General features: G+C 41.2%; 2 protein-coding genes across 3 annotated transcripts; one reads left to right on the forward strand and one right to left on the reverse strand.

The window, feature by feature from the left end:
* Nucleotides 1-8: 8 nt before the first annotated feature.
* TATDN1 (TatD DNase domain containing 1) lies at nucleotides 9-17,422 on the reverse strand. Of its 2 annotated transcripts, none has more exons than XM_069005450.1 (12): nucleotides 17,320-17,422; nucleotides 15,933-15,998; nucleotides 14,710-14,759; nucleotides 12,298-12,361; nucleotides 10,951-11,094; nucleotides 10,810-10,852; nucleotides 6,731-6,816; nucleotides 6,581-6,621; nucleotides 5,148-5,224; nucleotides 4,395-4,465; nucleotides 3,400-3,526; nucleotides 9-704 (listed from the first exon to the last, which is right to left on the reverse strand). In XM_069005450.1, the coding sequence occupies exons 1-12, from the start codon at nucleotides 17,339-17,341 to the stop codon at nucleotides 602-604; spliced, it is 894 nt and encodes a 297-aa protein (XP_068861551.1). In that variant the 5' UTR covers nucleotides 17,342-17,422; the 3' UTR covers nucleotides 9-601. The 2 variants fall into 2 exon arrangements, with proteins under 2 accessions (XP_068861551.1, XP_068861552.1); XM_069005451.1 differs by lacking the exon at nucleotides 17,320-17,422 and adding an exon at nucleotides 16,731-16,754.
* On the forward strand, nucleotides 17,395-21,096 carry NDUFB9 (NADH:ubiquinone oxidoreductase subunit B9). The gene is made up of 4 exons (XM_069005452.1): nucleotides 17,395-17,527; nucleotides 17,661-17,853; nucleotides 19,777-19,890; nucleotides 20,851-21,096. The coding sequence occupies exons 1-4, from the start codon at nucleotides 17,442-17,444 to the stop codon at nucleotides 20,980-20,982; spliced, it is 525 nt and encodes a 174-aa protein (XP_068861553.1). The 5' UTR covers nucleotides 17,395-17,441; the 3' UTR covers nucleotides 20,983-21,096.
* Nucleotides 21,097-21,854: the final 758 nt, after the last annotated feature.

A 21,854-nucleotide genomic window follows, 5' to 3' on the forward strand; every position in this document is an offset into this window, starting at 1 on the left:
ATGTCTTCTGGATGCAAATGAAAAATACTGGTGAAAACAGATTCTTCAGCCGGTCAACTCGGAAACGAACGCCTGAGCCAAAGCAGCTTTACTTACAAATTCAGTATTAGCAGAGCTTTATCGCAAAAAAATAGTGAGTTGTGTTTTTAAAAAATAAATAAAAATTTAGGTTGGTAGGCTTAATGCTACAGCATTTGCTGCGTATGTGCAACAAAAGGCGACACTGCTCAGCTTTCTGGTGAAGCAGCAAGGCGCATGCCATAGATGTGTCCCACCCTCCTGAACTGCCAGCAGTAGCTTGAAGTGCTTTACATGTGAATGCAGCAGCCTGGTGCTCATCCTGTGCCTCCACTGCTCACTGGAGTTACAGGTGTGGGCTGGCCTTGAAGTTGATCTTGAATCTTGATGAAAGGGGAACAGGGCTGAGAAACTGCACAAATGCAGACCACCTTTTCAAAAGCAGCTTTAATCTTGTACCATAAAAAACCCCAAACCCACTACATACTGGCTTCCATTGATTAGAACTTGCAGGTATGATGATTTTAAAGTTTTTGCAATATATTTACTGAAGTTATGCTGAATAAATGTAAGAAAAACAACTTTACATATTTGGAAAGAAGACTTTAATGGTGTTGTTATATAGAGTATTGGCCAACTCAAGTGGGTCATCTTCTCTTACTGCCGCCATTATTTCCAGAATTTGACTAAAAAAGAAAGATTTATATTAGAAAATCTAACCCAGTACTTCAGAATGTACTTCAGATTGCTGCATGTGTATGTACAAGTCACTAAGATTAGCCTGGAATAAAAACCTATGCTAAGAGCAATAGGGCAGGGTGCTCAAATATGCAAATAGCTTCACTTTTAATTTACTAACTGCCATTTTCTTTACACTGAACACTGGTTTGCTCACTGGTACAGATTCATCTTTGGTCTTTCGACTCTTGTTTGGAGGTAATTAAACAGCTTTCTGATTTGAAGGAAGTGTCATTTTGTGGGTGTCTTTATCAATGATCTTCATTTTTCAAACTAAAACTCATTAGCCTTTCAAGGCTAAAGCTGCACTATGAACAGACTGGTCTATGGCAAGCTTAAATTCCAGATACAGCTTTATCTGAGCACAGTGCTGTCAAAGTAACTTGCTCCTACTTCCCAGTTCTTTAGCTTAATTGTGATTAATGTGGTCGGATATTTGCAGTAAATATTAAATGAGCAATTTCACAAGGCCCAGGGTCTTGATACAAGCCAGGAAAAGGAGGCAAAAGAAATGGGATGGACATGATTAAAATCAAGCCACAACCTTTTCTCTGCACTTGCTTTCTTGATTTTGTATCAGTCATTCTTAAAAAAAAAAGTCATATTCTGTACGCTTCCTGAGATGTGTCAAACTTTGATTTTTCCAGTAGTAGCATAAAACTTCACCATGAAGAGTAAGAAACTTAAGCTTGGTGGTAGGGTTTGGTGGGTTTTGGATCTTGCCTTTAAACTGAGGCAATAGCTAAACTTCTTTTTGAGAAAGAGTAGGAAATTAATAATTGCTGTATAATTACTTAATTACTGTATTGCAAATATTTTCCTAGATGCAGAATTAGCCAAACACCTTCTTGATCTAAGAGGATATTCCAGATGAGATGGGGTGAGATCAGGCCTACACAGAAATAAGTAACAAATACCAAAGAATTTCACCCTTGAAGACTTAGGGCTTACTTTTCTCTCCTCACTTGGATGCAGTAGAAGGCTCTGTGTTACTGTAACACTGTGTATGTGAAACTGCTGAAGGAGAAAAAAGAAGCCTCTGGTGGCTAATTTTTTTTAAAATAGCTTCAAAGGGGAATAGTTCCTAAATTATTTATATGAAGCAGAAATATCACCATCAAAACTGAAAGGTGTCCAGCACCACCAAAAACAGACAAATGGAAACCTCCTCCTGCCAATTGAGCTGTATTAAACAATATATATACCCTAAACATTAAAACCACTTTGTGGAATAACATTCCCTCACACCAGATTTTGCTACTTGAGAAGTCACAAAATACCAATTCTCAATTACCATTCTTCATTTTTCTTAAACCTTAAGAGGTTCTCAAATTACAACTGGTTATAATGAACATTATTGGGATGATAATTTTGAAATAAGGTAGAGCCAAACAAAATTTTGTTTTATAAAAGAAGGCAAAAGCCAAAGCGCAGCATTTGTGTAATAACCTAGAACAGACTGTGCATTTTGAGTTTGGGGGGTTTCTGAAACATTTCTGTAAACTACAATTAAGCCAGCAGACAAAGATGTGGGGGTGTTGCTAACATACAGGCTGGTTGAAATAGTAACAGTAGAGGCCCTTCACTTGTGATCAGAAAACTTTTCAGTTGATCTCTTCCCTACTCCAAAATCATAGAAAGTCTTAAAATACTGAAGGAACCCTTCTGTGCTAATGTGTCCACTTCACATTTAAAATGCAAAAAAAAAAGAACTTCAAAGAGTATTACAATTGACCCAATTGCATAAGATATATCCGAACACTAGGAGATGTCACCATCTAAGCTTCAACTGTACTTTTAGCATCATCAGTGGTTTTCTAAGTTCCTTCATGTCTCAAAAAGCAGCAGAATTCCCTTTAGTTCTCAAATAAATTCTTGTTTAGACACCTTGCTGCATACCTGGATCTTTAGTACTATCCTGAGAAGTGTTTCTAAATCTAAAAAGTGCATTCTGAAAACTCAGCATTTCATCTATTAGTGGTATTTAATGCAAATAACTAAACATTTTCACTAAAACAATTACACATTTTCTTGCTTTTTACACTTCTGTGAGGGACTGTGTGTAAAAGAGGCAGAAAACACAATTCTGTCCATAAGCCCCTGGAGTTTTCTTTCACTACTCTGTATCTTGGCTGCTGTCATTCATATCTAAATTTCATAGGATCAGATTCTTTGAAGCACAACAGCAGAAGGAAGACATGTCCCTGACAAAATGCATTTTGTGGCAGTTCATGTCACAGGAGCAGTGTCACAGGCACTGCTGGTGTCTCGGCACTGTCCCAGCTGTGGGGCTGTCCCCTGATCCCCAGGGCTGGATCAGTTTTAAAAACTACCTGAACAATAACTGAGTGAAATGAATATTCAAGTCGGGTTACTTTACAGGGTTTAACCTCTTCTACGATGTATCAAGTGAAAAAAACAGTACTTGTTTCACTTTCAGGGAGCATTGTACATCCAGAATTGCTGATGTAGGAAAATTAAGACTTCTAATTTTTTCCACAGCCTATAAAGCAAAACCTTGCACAAGTTTCAGTACAATTAGAATTAATTTCTATTTTATACATTACTAGTGAACTGGGATTTTTCTATTTTTTTTATGTGAGATTTGAAGTATTTAAAATAAGAGTACAATGGTACACTTACATTATATGGCAGGGTTCGTTTCTGTCCTTCAAGCAGTGCCCTTTTTCCCATTTCTTTTTTATAGGAAATGTAGTTTTAATGTATTTTGATCCAGCATGAGTATTTTTCACTCCACACCAAGGTGCATCTAGTTTAATTAAAAAAAACAGAATTAAGAGTGCAATTGTTTGAGAATAGCATGAGATAGTTTAATCAACTACTTCTACAGACGAAAGTTCCTGCAATCTCTTTCTAGCAGTGACCTCTAACTCAAAAGGAAATTTAAGAGGTCTGGGCAATTTAACATCTTGGATTTTTATACCATTATCTTCAGGATTTTACACTTGAAAAAATCAGCAATAATACACAACACTAATTTCTTCTGACATGATAAAGACAGCCAGATACACTGCATGCATTCCACAGAAACTTCCTGTATAACAGGTCTGTAGTTTATGTGCAAATAAATTTAAGGATTTACCAGTTTGTGATTTCCTCAGATTCAGAAATTAAAGTAAATACTGTATTTGTAACTGTCAGTTACTGATAACTGAACATGAAAAAAGAAAACATCCCTAGTCAGTCCATTACAATAACTGCTCAGTGGGCTAAGGGAATTCAAGCATTCTTCCACCTATTCCATTTAAAGAGCAGTTGTTTCCAAATGCCATTACTGCTGCCAGTGGCTAACTCACAGCCATTGCCCGGTGCTTGGCACATCTCCAGCAAGCTACATTTTAAAAGATACTCAAGCAGGATTCTGGTACATTTAAGAATCTGGGTTGTCAATTTGTCCTTTTCATCTTCCCCTGCAATGTCAGGAACTGACACAGCAGCTTATTTCTTCCAGCAGAAAGCTGGAAAGGAGTATTTCTGTACACTGTTTTCTCAAGTGGAGAAAACAGCCAGTCCTTTTCCTGGTCTGAATTCTTTAGGTCTTGATTCTGCTTTATGACTGTCACACCAGCAGATCTCATTGCTCATTGTCACAAACTGACCAAGATATAAAATCTTACCAGTCTCTATCATTAATCGTTCACTGGGAATTGACTTCAGTGTCTCCAAGTTGGCTTCTGTTTTCAGTGAACTAGAAAATTTAGAGTTTGTTTAGTTAAAAAAAAAACCAACATAAAAAGTGTCTAAAAGTAATTACTGTGCCTGTTGAAGTGTTTTGTAGCAAAGGCAGCTTCCTAAATAATGTTAATGAATAAAATTTGCTTCCTTTTTTAACAATACTGCCTGCAAATTAAAATTTTGCAGAAAACAGCAAATTCAGAGTTACTGGGAGAAGCCATCTCACCCCAGTAAGCTGCAGAACCCCTCTCTGGCTGCCCTTGCTTGCCTGGTAACAGGCTCTGTGCCTTACAAAGTGGTGCTGGCTGGCATTTGGCCAGGTGACTGCTGAGAATTCAGACTGCATAACCAGGAGATGAGGTACTCAGGTTACATTTGCATTACTCCAGCATTTGACAGGCAGCTTAAAATGAGGCTGTTTTTCAAACACTCCTCAAAAGGAATCTTTCCACGCTCAACAGCCTTATTTATTTACAAACAAGGATTGACCTGAGGGTAGTAGAGTGGACCTAGATTACCTCACTGAGCTGCATGGCAAGAACTTTGATGGCTAACAGACAGAGAGCAATTCTAAATCTGTCAGATGATTAAGGGTCTAGCAAGCTTTGAAAACTTGATCTCATTGTTTAAAAGAAAGCAATGAGTTCACTACAGCTGCCATTTTAAAGCAGTTACATTTCTTGTAAAGAACTTACCAGCCATTTATTCCAATATAAAGATCCAAATCTATTAGTGCTGCTGCTTGTTCCTTTGTGCCATCAAAAGAATGTACCTAGAACACATATAAAAATATAAATGTACTTTTATTAAAACTCCAATAATTCAAAAGTATGTATTATCTTTTATTAGCATCACATACCTTTGACAGTATGCATTACACATCATTACACACATCAGGACAGGACATGGCTCAGTTGATTCTGTATTTGAGCAAAGTTCAGGCTGAAGTCACCTGAATGCTGCACTACAACTGGTTACCGCACTTTTAACAGTGACAAATACGTGTAGAAAAGGCCTATCCAGTGATACTCTTTTGGCCCTGGAACTCCCTCTAACTGATAGCTGGGAGATCATACTTGGGAAGTAATCCTGTACACGCTGAATTTTTGTATTCTTTCCTCAGTATTCCCTACAGGGCACTGTCAGGGACACCATAGGAGTAGCATTCTATTCTCCACAGATGTTAGGCCAATGGAACTAGCAAGACAGACTGCTTGGTCATTCCAGGGACTGGAGAGGAAGTGGAGGGTCACAAGTTACAAACAGTGTAATGCAGCTGGGAACTGCATCTTCTCAGCCTGAGTGGAGTAAAGAGAGTGCTCTGCTTCCCTGTGCTGTGACAGGCTCAGGCAGTTGCAGAGGATACCTGCTTGTTTCTCCCCCGTTCCTGGCTGTGCAGGAAAAAAGAAAGGGAGGAAGGAAGAAGAGCCTTCACAGCATTACATAAGAGCAGAACATGCAAAGCACTGAGCGTGGGGAAGGGTTTTGTGGTAACAAAGGACAAACCTGGGGACTGCAATATTCTTGTAGGAGGTGTGGTCTCATGTTATTATTATATTGAAAAATCCAGTCATAATCAAAACCTGAAAAAGCAATGCTGGACTTCTCCAACTATTTCACCCAAAGCTTTTCCTGCTAGGCTTTTGAATTTAAAATGTGATCTGAGTATCTAAAGACATAAAGTAATCAAAAATTCCATCTGTATCTAATTTGAAAACGATGTCTAACATCAGAAGCAAATGTCTGAGGTTATGGGTTCCATTGGGAACATGCATCTAAATGATTTGCGGTCTGAATGCATTGCAGTTACAGACACTGACGAATTGGGAAAAGGCCAATAGCAATGATGAGGTGCTTTAACTGTCCTTCTGGCAGGCCAAGAAAAACTCTTCACATCAGCTGCAGAGCTTTTTCTCAGCCTATCTTCTTACCTTACAAAAAGTCTGTCAAATAAGCAATGAAAATAAAAATAATAAAAGGGACTGGAAAACGCACTAATTAATAACAGCTTAAATCATATAACAGAAAGCCTACCCAGATTCCATGACAAACAAGAAATTGCATATTAAGCAACAATATTCACACACATGCACGGAAAAATGAATGCTACACTGAAGTTCACACTTACCACCCCTCCTACAACTCTATCTCGGTTTCTTCTCATTATATCTATGAAATGAAATAAATAAAAATGTAAGATAGCTTTGTAACAGACAAATATGAAAGATTATCATATTCAGAATTTGCTCTGGATATGAAATTCTCAAACAAAACCCACCTAAAAATTCAGCGTGTGAATTTCTACAGTGGAGAAACATGGGCAGCTGCATCTGTTCTGACAAGTCAAACTGTTTTTCAAAATACCTGTAAAATAAAATACACCTTTAGAGAAACTCAGTGTAAGAACAAGTAAAGACAGTAAAAGATTTTTTTTCCCAAGCTTCTGTCCTCCAGAGCTAAAGAGAGAATTAATGGATTTGCCATGCAAAAGTTCTTATTTGTGCAAGGATTTAAAAGAACCTCTTTCCCATGTGTATTGCCATAGCCGTGATCTATGCTTGAAGACAGGTAAGTGGCCAAGAGCATCAGTACTGCAGAATGTATTTATGTATATGCTGAGCATGTACTCCTATGTAGTGTGGGTGCTGGAGTTCATTTGTATTTATTTATTTATTTTTAATGGAAGAGGAACTGACCGTTCTTTCCACAAAGTTCTGAAATGTCAGGAATGGAGAGTGTGGATGACACAGAGGCCACTATTTCAAGAAGCACTCATAAACAGTGAGGATGAGCAGGGGAGTGTTGTACAGGCTTCTACAGCCTCCAATGGCCAAACTGCATCAGAGCTGCTGACCTGTGAATAACAATCCATGGAGGTCAGTCTTCCCTCTCTTGGGATGGAACAAATATCAGATTAGACATCATACTTCTGCCCCATTCTGCCCATTGTCTTCACCTGTTTTTCCTCCCCTCCTCCGTGTTCCTTCATGCTTTCCTTTCCACTCATTTTTATCCCTCTCCTACTTCGTACTCCTAGAGTTGCCCTCGATGGGGCGGTAACAGCGAGGCTGCACCCTGTGAAGAGACACTGGAAGGTGGACAGAGGGAAGGTAAGGAGGTAGCCAGGTTCCCCAATGCAACTGAATGCAAAGGAAACTACTTAGCACTGAACTAACCTGTGCTTGTCATTAGCAGCGAGCTCTGCAATTACCATTCCACATCTCTGCTGCCCCACTCCACCCAGGCAGGGAAATCATGCTCAGGGAACAAGCAGAGGAACCTAAGCATGGCAGAAGGCCAGCAGTGCATGGATGACTCCGTGTCCACCCACAGTTTGAAAGGTGACGTTATTTGGGCGAAGCAGGAGAACAACACTGCCCATCCCAACAGGCTGGGGCTCTATGCACATACTGGATTTCTTGAGGTGTTGCTGTTAAAAAACAGTCCAGGGCACTGTGAAATTCCCATCAGTTATCATTCCCATTTCAAAGGCAAACTCCAGTGATCACATGCTGGTGTGTATGAGTCATATATCAATCAGGGGAAAGTGGCAGCAAACCATCAGTTTGATTTACATTTTCCTAAAAAAATCAACCAAACAAAAACCCCTAAACAAATATGCAACTGATCATTTAATTTCATGTAATTTTCACTATTTTCTGTATATTACAGGTTGATATTTCTCAGATCAAAGTTACCTTCCCTGTTAATCAGTGCAAATCTTTGCTATAAAACAGGTTAAACAAATCAGCTGTAACCTTGAAAACTGACATGAAAATTCATGAGAATGCATTAGCCCTACTCTGAATCTTCTTTGTCTAGATACTGTGCTTAGTTTAGCTTGTTTGACTCAATATAAATTAATTGCAACTCATGATTGCTCTTGTGGTTAAATAGCCACAATTGCTTGATTTTTGGTCTGGGTTTTTTTTTAACAGAATACTTGTTTCATATGGGAAAGAGGTTTTAGAGACAGAACTGCAAATAAGCTCCCTAAGTAACCTAACTGGCCACGTTCAATCTAATTTTGAGAAGGGTAGTGCCTTGAAAGTACAAAGTTTAGCGCCTCTACAAATGGAAATGTAACTCAAGCTTCTTCCATTTCTAGCAACAATGAAGCCAAACACGTTGCTCCTTGGCCTGTCAAAGAGAAAGGGGAGCTGGATGGGGGAAGTTATTGAAGAGAAAAAAAAATAATTAAAAAATTTTAAAAACCCAAACCCTGGAAAAGCATGAAGAAACCAGACATACAGTGATTGGAATGGTAACAAAATAACTCAGTAGGAAACTAACCCTAATGAGTTCCAGTGCTTAAGGAACAACCTGTTCCTTTGAGCAAGCAGACTGTCATTCAATATATGCCGATTTTGTGTTACTTCACCATTTCCCTCATAGTCTGAAAATACTTCTGCATGGTTGCTTGCAGGCTTAGTTTTGACCATCATACTTTTGACCATCATGTTCAAATGCTACAGGATCAAGACACTAAAGGAGCTAAAGCAAACTGGCCTTGCTCAGGTGGATCTCCAGATAAACTTTTCTGAATTAATTTGAGTAATGGTGCATGTGATATTGTTCACTTCACCCAGTTTGGTTGAGAAAACTCCTGGCTTTGTGTTGCTACACCCCACAAACCCCTCCCAGTAGTACAGCAGATATGAAACTTCTATATGCTTACCAGTGCATTTATAATACAACTTTCACCATAATATGAAGGCAGTACCTTCATCTTGCTACCATTCAAATCACCACTTTCTGTTGGAAAAGTTTTGAGAATGGGGAAAATTTTTGAAATAAAAAGTTCTTAGGAATGCTACAACAAAGGAATTTAATTTTTATTAGATTCTCATCTTTATTAACTTTTTTTTTTTAACTGAAGAAAAAGGGTTAAAAATAATGTTCATTTTTTTACAGGTGAAAATTATCCAAAAGAAAACACAGCATAACTAACCAGAAAAATAATGATTAAATACTGAATGAAACAGAGGTCATGCTCTGATACTGCCTGGGAAACAAACATGCTGCTCTTCTGTGGGGGAACTGTGCAGCTGCTTGCCAGCCCTCCCTGTGACTGCTGCACCTGAACTATGGAGCAGCTGAAAACCAGTGAACTGTCTCCATGTGTTTCACGCTCTGCCTTCCTTTGTTTAGTTCACTGATCAGGCCTGTCATCTCTTTCCTCACAACTCAGTTTCAGTGCACCCAATGAGAAGTCGCTACAGCTCTTCAGCTGCAGTCCATTGGACAGTGAAATGAGATACGTATTTTTTCCTCTCTATAACACCAAGGCAGTTAAGGATCTTAAAATCTGATACTCCATCAGTGTTTTAGTTTGCCACAGAAAAGAAACAGCTTCTGCTCCAAGGTGTGCTTTGCTGAACTTCATGTACACTGAATTCTTCTGGGAAAAAAAGTCCTGTCCCCTTTGCTGAGTATTTAACTGCAGGTCTGTAGCATTATGAAGAAATTCACTCCTCTGGGAGTGAAAAAAAGTCCTGGGAAAAAAAGTCCTGTCCCCTTTGCTGAGTATTTAACTGCAGGTCTGTAGCATTATGAAGAAATTCACTCCTCCTACTGCTAACATGTAGCAATTAGAAAAAACACATCCAACCACTGCCCCCCAGTGACTAATTTACTCAAAACAGTAACATGCAAGTGTAAGTCATAGATCACCCATCTTATTTGAATTTATCACTATCTTTCAGTCAGTTCCCTCTGCAGAGGTACGTTCTCAATGCAAGAATGCAGGCTGATTTTAGGGGCTGTAGTAGCTTCTTTCCATTCTTAGCATCTATGCTGCACATGTTACTTCTCCACCTGCTGAGATGTTACTATCTCTACCTGATACCTTTTTTTTACCATCAGCTCTCCATCATCTGCTACCAGCTAACACCTTCCTTACTAAAAGCTCTTTTTTCCCCACTGCTGACTTATGCTTTTGATAGTTCTGTTCCCTTCCCCATGACTTGTACTCAACAACCCAATTCTTTCACATACTACATTTATGTTATTTTCCCCATGAGCCTCTTAGAGCACTTAACTAAGCTCTAACTCAAGAATGAACATCTGTCACACCAGAAATTGACAATTTCTGATCAATTTTACAGAAAAAGACATGCTGACATAACACATGTTGACATAAGTCAACACCAGGCAGGTAGCAAAATAAAGCACATTGCACTACTTGAATGTAGGCATGTTTCCTTAAATTCCCATTTCTGCCAAAAAAACCCTGGGCCCAATCCTGCAAATTTTAGGGCTGGACCTGACAGTATGTTATATGGCAGAACACAAATAGATAGGAAACACTCCTGTAAATTGCTACAAGTCAATTCACAGTCATCAAAAGTTTCTTACTTGAGTTGGATGTCCTTTGGGCAAAATTCTAACCTATCGAAATCTACAAATAGAAAAAACAAAAAACCCATTTAGTATTTTAGGAGTTTTTCAGTATATATCTAGAAAAAATAAATATTGAAGTACTAAGAGAACACTTACCTAAGCCACATTCTCCAACTGCTATTACCTTTGTCCTATTTTTTTCGATCAAATTTTTTAATTCAGATAAATACTGTTCAGGGCTACTCTGCTCAAATTCTCCACAGCGAGTAGGATGACAGCCAACTGTACTGAAAAACATGTCTAAAGCAAGAGAGCATTAGGAGGTTTTAAGAAAAAAAAAAAGAAAATTTATTCAAGGTATAGACAGTATCTGCCTCTGGAGGATTATTTTTAGTTGGTCATAATTTTAAAAGAAAACTACCTTTGAACATCTTTATCTTAGTGATAATTTCATTAGACAGACATTTTCTGCCTTAAAAATGTCAGACAATATCTCCAATGGGGGCTTGTGCACGTGTCTCTTTTTAGTACACATTATTTGGTGTACTCCAAAACTGCAGCTTAGAGCTGATCTGTTCTGGTGGAGCAGCCCTCAATAAATCATACAACTGCTGAGGCTAGAAGAGACCACTTGAGATCATTTAGAAATACATCTTGTTCAAGTGCATCAGGTTACCCCAGCTGTAAGATCTGCAGAGAGCATTTCCCCATGTGCCCCTGTGTAAGCTGTCAGAGAATTTCACAGGTCAAATCTGCCCGATTTCCCAAGTATCTAATCTAAATTACCTTGCCAAAACTAACATTTCTGCTAAGTGTAAAAGCACTGGGGAAGGAAATAACCAGATAAGGCCCTGAGCAACTTGCCCTAATGTTCAAGCCAGTCCTCCTTCAATGGGAAGTGGGGAGGTGGACTGGGTCAAACCAAATTACCTCCCTGGGTTCATTCAAACCAAAATTATTTTATATTTCTGTTAGCAAATAGTATAATGTGTTTTAGTTCAAATACATATTTAAATAATTAGTAGATTGAAATTTGCCTAAAGATAAAAGAAGAGCCATTTTCCTTTCACAGAAAGAAAGGCAAAGCCAGGAGAAGGATCAAAAGAAAGATACCTCTCTTGATTAAGCTAGTCATGACAGATTGGTGAGTAAAAAACAAACAAAAAGCCAGCAAACCCCATATATTTCTCAACATATAAGCATTTTACCTTATTTCTAGAACAGAAACTTGTATCAATATCTTTATTCCAGAAATTTCTTATAATTTTAATTTTTATTTAGAAATAGAACACCCAGGAAAAGAGTGATTCCTTTCAACATCAGGGATCTAAAGAGCAACACACAGAAACTCATACACAATGCATTCATCCCACTCTGAAATGTAATTTCTCATTTTAATCTGGGATTCTGTAAATACCTCTAGGGCAGGTCCTTTTGAACTCAATTCTGAGAGCAGAGAATGTTACATTTTTGACTGACAATGTAAATTTAAAGTGAAAATACCATTTGTCTGTGCCAGCTGCAACGCATCTTTACTATCTTCTAGACTCCCACCTGTAATTAAAAACTTGAAACAAGAAAAGTACTGTCAGTTGGATGTTCTTTGAACATCAAACAGGATGTTTAAGAAAACAGATATGAGGAAGAATCTCAACAGAAAACATCACAATACAATTACTAATATATATAAAACAAGATTTCATAAATCAGCAATAAACCTTGATGGTCCTCAGGAGCTAGTAAATACACTAGGCAGCAAAACATGATTTTTTTTTCCCTTCATCAAGTATCTTTTATGCTAAGCATTTAAATCACTACAGGAATAAAATACTTCTATTTGTAGCAATATTCGCTTCATTAGACAATGACCAAAGACACTGTATTAGCACTCAAGAAATGATACTTGGAAACATTCTCCTTGTCTTAGAGCTGGGGAAAGTAAAGAATCCCAAAGACCCAAAACAAGGTAAGAGTAAGTAGTTAAACCAAAAAATGAGTCTGTAGCAGAGCTGGGATTATAAATTTAAGAATTTCCATCTCTGATCTTTTATTTTACCTTAAAGTCACCACACCAGAATTGTTGCCTATAGTGTACTTTTTTGAACTACCACTTGCAGAATATTTCACCCTAGGTTGTAACGTCCATGACTACAGTGCTTTTGGACAACTCTTCTCCCTACAGGTGCTATCCACCAGGCTCTGTCAGCACCAGCTCAGACATTCCTGCAGTGAGCTCATGACAGACAGGCACATCCCAATGATACCATTAAGAAATGTTAAGCTGAAAATGGCTCAGTGCATACACAACACAGGGCAAAACTTCACAAAAAATTACCATAAAGCAGCAGCTATACAGAAAAATAAAAGTATTTTCTAATAAGCAGATTAAGCTTCTATGCAAGTAGGAACAATCTGTGATGGAATAGGCTTCTGACACTGTACAGGCCAGTAGCAAGGCTGAGAACAGCTAAGAACAGGAACTCCTGAATAACATTTCTCAATCCACTGTGCATCTTGGAAAAGTTATGCAGCTAATCTATTTTTGGTGATAAGATAAAAAACTGCTACTTATTTTCAGAGGGTGGTATAAAGATTAAATAGCACTTCTATAGCACATATAAATGTGACCTCAATCCTGTATTTGCTGCAGTAGGGTAACTTCTCCATCACTAGTTTTCTTTTTTTGTCTTCTGGTGCATTTCACACTCTTTTCAGATGAGAGTTTTTCAACAAACTCCGAAGATGCCTGTTCCTCTGCTAGAGGAGCGTTTATTTCTTTATTTCTAATCTGGTAACCTTATTAGTGCAGTAGAACAGTTTGTACCAGTATGCATTGTATTCTATGTTAATTCATATTTTTGTCAAAAATGTATTAGTTTAAAGAGAGAGAGAGGCAGGTTAAACTACTGTATCTAAAGGAATGCGATGCACTGCTGAAAACATCAATTTCAAGTTCAGAGTTACAAATTCTCTCATAATGATGCTGTTTTAATACATGTAAGCCAGTATTTACCAGCAAACATTGAGATGTCTCAACTCTAAGAGTTTGTGGGCACTCCCAGCTCTTCTGCAGTTACCAATTTCCTTTACATATAGAAATATCTGAAGAACCTCAGTCAGGAGAGTTTGATCTTCAGCAGTAATTGTTGATTACTAATCACAGAATCATTAAAGTTGGAAAAGACCTCCAATATCACTGAGTTCCACCTTTGACAGATCACTACCACCTTGTCAACTAAACCGTAGTACTGAGTGCCACATCCAGTCGTTTCTTGAACACTCCCATGGAATGATGACCACCACTTCCCTGAGCAGCCTGTTCCGATGCCTGACCACCCTTTCCATGAAGAAACTCCTCCTTGATGTCCAACCTGAACCTCCACTGGCAGAGCCTGAGGCCATTTCCTCTTGTCCTGTCACTGGTTGCCTGGGAAAAGAGACCAACCTCCACCTGACTACAGCCTCCTTTCAGGAGTTGTAGAGAGTGATAAGGTCTCCTCTGAGCCTCCTTTTCTTCAGGTTAAAAAACCCCCAGCCCCCTCAGCTGCTCCTCATAGGATTTATTCTCTAAGAGCCTCACAAGATACAAGAAGAAAGGAATAGTTGCCTATAATACAACATAGAAAATTATGTACCACTTACACTGCAGCAGGTCAGAGAGCATCTTTCTGTCAAAACTGTACAAAATAACTTCTAAATCCACATTCCCTACAATATCACTGAACTTCAATAATCATCTGTGCAAAAGGAAAGACAGTGCTCTGCACAGAACACTTTTATTTTGTGCTATTGAAGGAAATTACTGCATTTTCCATTGCAAATCCCAGAAACATTGTTTTAGTAGGAGAGCACTAAAAACCCCAAATATTAGAAAGCAGCTTAAAATTTTAAAGCAATTTTATTGTAAGAAATTACCTTTTTAATGCCAACTTTGACTGCTCTCTCTATTACATCCAGAAAGTCATCTGCAAAAGTTCATAAGAATGTCACAAATTGAACTTGAGATTTTACAGGATAATTTAACTACTTTTCAATTTTCATGCAGTCAAAATTCTTATCATTAAATCTTTACACCATACTTAATTAATTTTTGTAAGACAATAACAAAATACAATAACTGAAGATCCAATTTAAATCCAAGAAGTCAATGGAAGTTTTTGCACATACTTTAGGAGGCTCTCCATTTTTACATCCATATCTAAAGGCCATAAGAGTAAAAAAAACCACCCCACATTATAATTAGTAACTATGATTCAGCAATGCAATACTTTAACAGACTACTGTTCATAACTCTCATATCAGTTTTTCAGTGTAGATCAGCAATTGTCCATTTTGCTCTAGATGCAGTTACCTGCATGACAACAGCAATTAAGACAATGCATTTGGTTAGGGTATCCAACTTATTTAGTCAGGTTTTCTTCTCTAAGCCTAAATACATAAGGAGGATGTCTTGGTTTTTGAGACAAAACTTCAGGAGGAAACACTCTGGAGTGAGTGTCTCCTCCAAAGGGAAAAGGGCCTCCCATTTTCCTCCCTCAATGAGACAAATGGGTCACAAGAAGTGAAAGTGGGAAAAAGAAACCAAACTGTTTATTAACACACTAACAAAACAGGGTAGATCAGGATAAAAAAACCCCTCAAAATACAACAAATTCCCGGAGAGGGAACAGACACGCGGGCTTGGACCAGCCGGGGCCACCCCCGCAGGCTCCGCAGACCCGCGAGAAGGGAAGGGAGGCAGTGAGGCAAGGGGAGGGATGGGGAAAAAGAACAAGAAAGAAACCACCAGAACCTTTTCCCAGCTAGCTGGAACACACAGGAAGCCCAGAAAAGCAGCACAGTGCTCCCAGCGCACTCCCTGCCGAGCCCCGCCGAGCCCCCAAGCCCCCGAGCCGCTGGGCTGAGCCGCTGAACCGCCCCGCACTCGGGTCCTGCGGCTCCGGCCCCGCCCCCGGGTCCCTCTGACAGGCACCGCGTCCTTGGGCATTGAGCGCACGGTTAAGGAATGAAGGGACTTCATAACATCACCCCAGGACAGAGGAGAAGAAAGACACTCTAACATCATGTTCTGACATGCATGAGGGTTCTAATTTAGACAAAGGGATACTGTCTTCCAGCAGATACAAAGAAACATTTACCTTGATGTTTCTGCGTTCCCCTGTAGATTCCTCTGAACATAGGATCTGTCAGGTTAATACCAATATCTATGGAAAACCAAAGAAAAAAATTAGAAGTTATAGTTGTTTTACATTTTATTCTGAGCATTAGTCAACTAGAGAAGACAAGAGAAACCCTAAATTAATAGCCACTGGACCAGCACATTGGTAAGCCATAAAATGCTTAAGCATAAGTTTATTTGCATAACTTGAGAACTTTCTCCTTACTAGAAGTGACAGAAAATTTAAACTTTTGCCTCTGTGCAACTTCAGACTTTCTGTGAGTGTATTATGCACACCCTCAAAGCCGCCAAAGCAAATACACATACACTTTCTATTGCAAGCAAATCCGCTTTTCACATAAAAACACAAATTTATGCAAACAACCATAAAGGAAGGGAAAATGCGGCATCTTCCCTACAGCCTTTACACGGGTGGGAGCAGCAGCAGAATGCCTCCCAAGAGCTGTTCTCCCTCCTCCTGCCATCCCTGGGCTATCCCACTCGCCCGGCAGCACTGACAGGACACTGACAGGACACTGACAGGACACCTGCAATGCAGGTACCGGCTGGAGCTGCCCAGCCCAGCCCTCCTCACTCGGCTCCCACGGCTTTCCCTGCGCTGCAGCCTTGCAGCCAAGGCCTGAAGCAGCGGCTGCAGGAACAGCAGCTCTGCAGCTGCCAGACCCCGCGCTTCCAGCGGAGATTCTAGCGGGAAGGGAAATTTTCCAAGGAAATATTAAGCTGGTCTACCGCAAGTAGGGTTTCCATATGAACCGACCTTTTAAAGTTATTTACACGCTTTCCGTCGAATTTCCTAAAAATACTAACATTTTCATCCAAGCCAGGTCCATACAATCAGAAACAACCACGACTAATGCGCCAATGCAGGAGAGGGAACGAGGGGCGGCCGAACCCCCTGAGCTGGGGGGTAACTGAGGAACAGCAGCCCCAGTGCCAGACACAGCACAAACATTCCCAAACGCTTCCTGGGGGCTCCAAGGCCGCCAAACCTCGGCCCGGGACACCGAGACGCACCGCAGGAGGCGACAAGCCCTGGCAGAGGAGCTGGGACGAGCCCAAGAGATTGTAACAGGCCCAAGGGACTGCAACAAGCCTAAGAGCCTGTGACAAGCCTGAGGAACTGGGAGAAGCCCTGGATGAGAGGCTGCAGCAGGAAGCGACAAACACTGGATGAAGGGCTAGGACAAGCCCTGCTACAGCACAGCCCGAGCCTCCGTCTGCTGCGCGCGGACGCTCAAGGAGCGGGGTAGCGGCGGTCGCCTCGGCCCGGCACCGGGCGAGGAGCAGGGAGCCTGGGTCGGGGACACGGGGACAGAAACCCCCCGCCCGCCCCGGCACCTCCTCACCGATGAACTTGGCGCGGCTCATGGCGGCTCCGGGCGCGCTCCGGCGGCAGCGCGGGCGGGGCCGCGCCGCCCTCCCGGCATCCCCCGCGCGGAGAGGAAGGTGCCGCTGAGCGCCCGGCGCCATGGCCGCGTACTTGACACACCAGCAGAAGGTGCTGCGGCTGTACAAGAAATCCCTGCGGCACCTCGAGTCCTGGTGCATCCAGCGGTGAGGGCGAGGGGAGTTGCGCGTGTGGAGCGCCGGCCGCTCTCACATCGGGGCGCTTAGCCCCGCGCTTTGCTGGGCCTGGGGTGGGGGGGTTGTTGTTCTCCTCCTCACTGTGCATGACCTCTGTCTGTAGGGACAAGTACCGCTACTTCGCCTGCCTCCTGAGGGACCGGTTCGATAAGAACAAGGATGTGAAGGACATGGTGAAAGCCACCGCGCTGCTGAAGGCCGGCGAGGAAGAGTTCTGGGCCAGCCAGCACCCGCAGCCGTACATCTTGCCCGACTCCCCCGGGGGCACTTCCTACGAGAGATACGAGTGCTACAAGGTGAGGCGCCGGTAATGCTGTGGATTGCTGCGCTTGCTTTGCGCTTGTTTTATGTAACATTGACTTGGACAGGGCCGCAGCTTGGCTCAGCAGTGTCACTTCATAGCTCGGTGAACATCTTGCCGCTTGTGTGGGAGGAGCTGCTCTGGTCCTTGAAAATGGAGTTTCTTGATCAGTGTGAACACCGCTAGTTGGTTTTTTGTTGTTTTTTTTTTTTTTTTTCCCCTGGGATAATCATTTGCTCTTTTGCCAAACGCAGTCCGCCCGCTGACAGTGGTGGGTCAGGCTGGAAAAGGGGAGGCCTGAGCTGAGCTGGGGGAGTGAACAGCGCCGAGGAAGCTCTGCTGCCTCCCGAGCACAGCCTTGCTTCCTCTGGTGAGGTCAGGTGTCACCTTGGCTGTCGAGGACTTCCCTTCACTCCGTCCTATGGTGCTTCCATCATTTTGAGCAATGGTACAAGTTATCATTTCATTTCATATGCTGCAGTGCCAGATTGCGTAGATTGTGCCACTGTGTGAAAGGAGCGGTGCCTGGAAATAGAAGCCTTATTTTTAGACTTTTTAAGGCACTTCTACAGGTTTTGACCATCGAGATTGCTTTATTTAGGAGCAAAAGTTTCATAGAAAAACATGGAAAAACACAGGGACTTTGCTTTCTTGGCATCATCTTTTTCATGCATTAGAAGTTAATACTGACCTAGAGACTGCATGCAGCCATTTTCTTAGGAGTTTGAAAAAAGTGCTGGCACAAGACTGGATCTGATTGGATCTTTTTGCATAATAATCCACAGAAGGGAAAAATATGATATAGATTTATCAGGGGCAGAATAAAGAACATAGGAGTGAAAGGAGAAGGACTTAAGCTTATGCTAAGGTCAAGGGCCTGAGCAGTAGTGGAGATAACAGTGACAGAGAATCTGAACAGAAAAAAGGCCAGCTGAGCAATAAAGTGGTCAAGATTAGTCTTCATACAGAAACACAAACTGGGTTATGCTCTCTTTTCCCAGTTAGGCTAAAACTGTGCTCACAAAATGGCTGTCACAAGGATTTGGCTGGTTTGTGTATCAGTGACTGTCCATTGTGGAATGCTGCTGCAAAATGTAATTTTTAGATCTCAGGCTGCATGGTGGTTTTAACTGGAGTTTGCTGTGTGTAGATATTTTTTTACTTAAGCAGCTGTGCTATTTCTGTTCAGTCAAAGGTTTGTTCTGTGATAAGAATCACAGCAGGAAACCAAAAGTGTGAGTATCACTAAATGAATGATGGTACTGGAGCAACTTTTTATTTTTTTTTTTTTTTTAAGGATTGGGAGCTTTGGTGTGATTTTGTTTTTCAGTGTTCCTCTCTTTAAAATGTGAACAATTAATTATTCTTAAATGGCTGCAAAATTTTAAATTTTGGTTTTTTCTCTTGTCAGAAGGTCTTAGAGGTCAGACCATCCTCAAGATCTTAAAGGCCTAAGAAACTGCTCATTTCTTGGTAGTTGTAGATAAGAAGAAATGAGCTGTTATGCTCTGTCTCTGTCAAGTAAAATAAATTAGTAATTGGAGAGAAGGATTCCTCGAACCTGCTGCCTTTGAGAGAAGGAAGGGAAGAAATCAGATCTTCCTCTCCACCAAATGGAATTATTTTGAGAAGTTTAGAATAATCTAAGATGACCTGGGACTTGTTTTGGAATGCTGTGATTTAAGCAAGTCACTGTGATATCTTGCTATGGGTTAGGATAATGTGTGAAAAGTCCTGACCTCTGCCCCTTGCCTTGAGAAAGTCAGGCAGCTCTTAAATGGTGTTTTTATGTAGCACTTCAAAATAGAAGAAAACCTAGGGAGTAACACTGGCTTCAGCCTTTGTGTTTTGTTCTTCTGTGTACAAATGTGATTTCATATATAAAAATAGTATTTTAAATTACATTTTTCTTCAACAGCATCCTGAATGGTGCTTGGATTTCTGGCACCCTTCTGAGAAGGCAATGTATCCTGATTACTTTGCCAAACGAGAGCAATGGAAGAAGCTGCAGCAGGAAAGCTGGGAAAGAGAGGTCAGTGCTTGCTCTATGCAAAGGAAAGTCTCTTTAGCACACAAGTATCCTGTGTGACACAGATGTGTTCTTGGAAGAATTACTGAATGTCTACTGCAGTCTCAGTTAGACTCTTCAGTACTGGAGCCCTTGCCAGTGTGAAACACTGACTTGACCTAAAATGCCTACACATTTGTTACAGCTTCTGAAAGGTTGTGAAGGGAATTTGAAGTTAAAGCTGAACCTGCAGCCTTGTGTCAGTTAGTGAGAGCTGTTGTAGCAGTTTTGTGAAAAAAAATTCCAAAGTGGGATGAAAGGAGACTGATGACCAGAGAATTCCTCTTCTGCTGCTGTGGAGCTCTGGCACTTTCTGGTTACACCTTTGAAAGTGATTTGCTGTGGTGGTCATCAGTTGGGCATCGAGACTTAATTTCTGGCCATCCTAAACTGAGAGTTGGTTGGAAGAAGTTGGTGTTCCTAGAACAGTTCTTTGATTCAGTTGGATTGTATGGAGTGTGGCACTGAGCAGAATTAACACAGGGACAGCCGGCACTTGTGCTGCTTCAAGGAGTGGGTATTGAAAGCATGTGAGGGGCTGTTGGTGACATGCAGGAACAGAAGTCTCCTACTGACTGCAGGGAAACTTGGTCCAGACTTGGAATTATCTGGCAGCTTCCACAGCAGCACAATTCAGCCTCTTTAATATAGTAATGGCAGACGTGAATTATGTGGAAATAATGACCTTTTAAGTGAAATTTCCCTTGTAAATCACTTCTTGCTCTTAGAAATTCCTTCTTAATTAGGTAATATGAACTTACAGTGGTTACTGAGTAGAAGTAAAAAACCTGTCAGCCAAAGGTGTTACCACTGGTTCTTCCCTGTGGAAGTAGGGGCTCATTTTGCTCACTGCCTGGGCACTGAAAATCACATTATGGCAAAGTGTGTTAATATGTTAAAGCAGTTCTTTGTCTTGTCTTCTAGATTAAGCAGTTAAAAGATGAAACTCCAGCTGATGGTCCAAGAACTGAAGCTTTGCCTCCAGCTCGTAAGGAAGGGCATCTGCCCCCCATGTGGTGGCATCACGTCACTCGACCTCGTGAACAGCCCATGTGAGAGCACGTCGGGTGTGAAGGGCAGCAGTCTGTGCTGCAGGCAGGTGGCACCTCAGTGACCACTTGCTTCTCAAAGTAATACAGAATAAAGCCAAATAAAGTAACAGAGAAGGTGTTTTACTGGCATACTGCTCTTCTCTGGCACACTCACACTTCAGTGCCAGCTTGTGCAGGCAGTTCGTATCAGCCCCATAACTTGGAATGTGGTACTAAATACAGGCAGGGTGTTAAAACTGGAGTTAAAGATACTGACAGCAGCAGAGATGGGCTTTGGGTGCTCCTGTAATGAGGGTATTTCTGACCTTGCTTCAGGATCAAGACATCTTCCCTCCCTTCCCTCCTTGTTAGGCTCTTTGCTGAATTTTTCACTTTGGTATCAAGTCTCACAAGACACAAACCTTCTTTACACCATGGTGTGTTCCTCATGGCATGGATAGCAGTGCTGTAGAGCACCAGAGGAAAGCTGAGCCCCATATAAACTGAATCCCAGATAACCACTGAGCTGTATCGGGTAACACGGGTGGGCTGCTGAGGATTGTGGCTGTTGTGTCTGCATTCATGGGTAACAGAGGGCTCTGGCAGTGTGACACACTGAACTGGGGACAAAAAGCTGTTTGTTTCTGGCCAAGTTCCCAGAATATTGGTACAAGACATGGAAAGTTCTGCTAACACTTTCACTAACTGCCCTGTGAGAGAACAGATGGGATACAGCCACTGAGCAAAAGCTCATAGGAAAACCTGCCTCTTCAGCTGTTTTCCTATTTTTAGGGCTAGAAGAGGAGATGTAGATTGCCTAATCTTACTTCCATTCTACAGAAGTTTCTTGACTGTGCCCATATTTTAACCCAAGGCTTAATATTTCTGTGAACCCCA

Source organism: Aphelocoma coerulescens, chromosome 2 (genome assembly GCF_041296385.1).
Source record: "Aphelocoma coerulescens isolate FSJ_1873_10779 chromosome 2, UR_Acoe_1.0, whole genome shotgun sequence".
In the NCBI taxonomy this organism is placed as follows: Eukaryota; Metazoa; Chordata; class Aves; order Passeriformes; family Corvidae; genus Aphelocoma; species Aphelocoma coerulescens.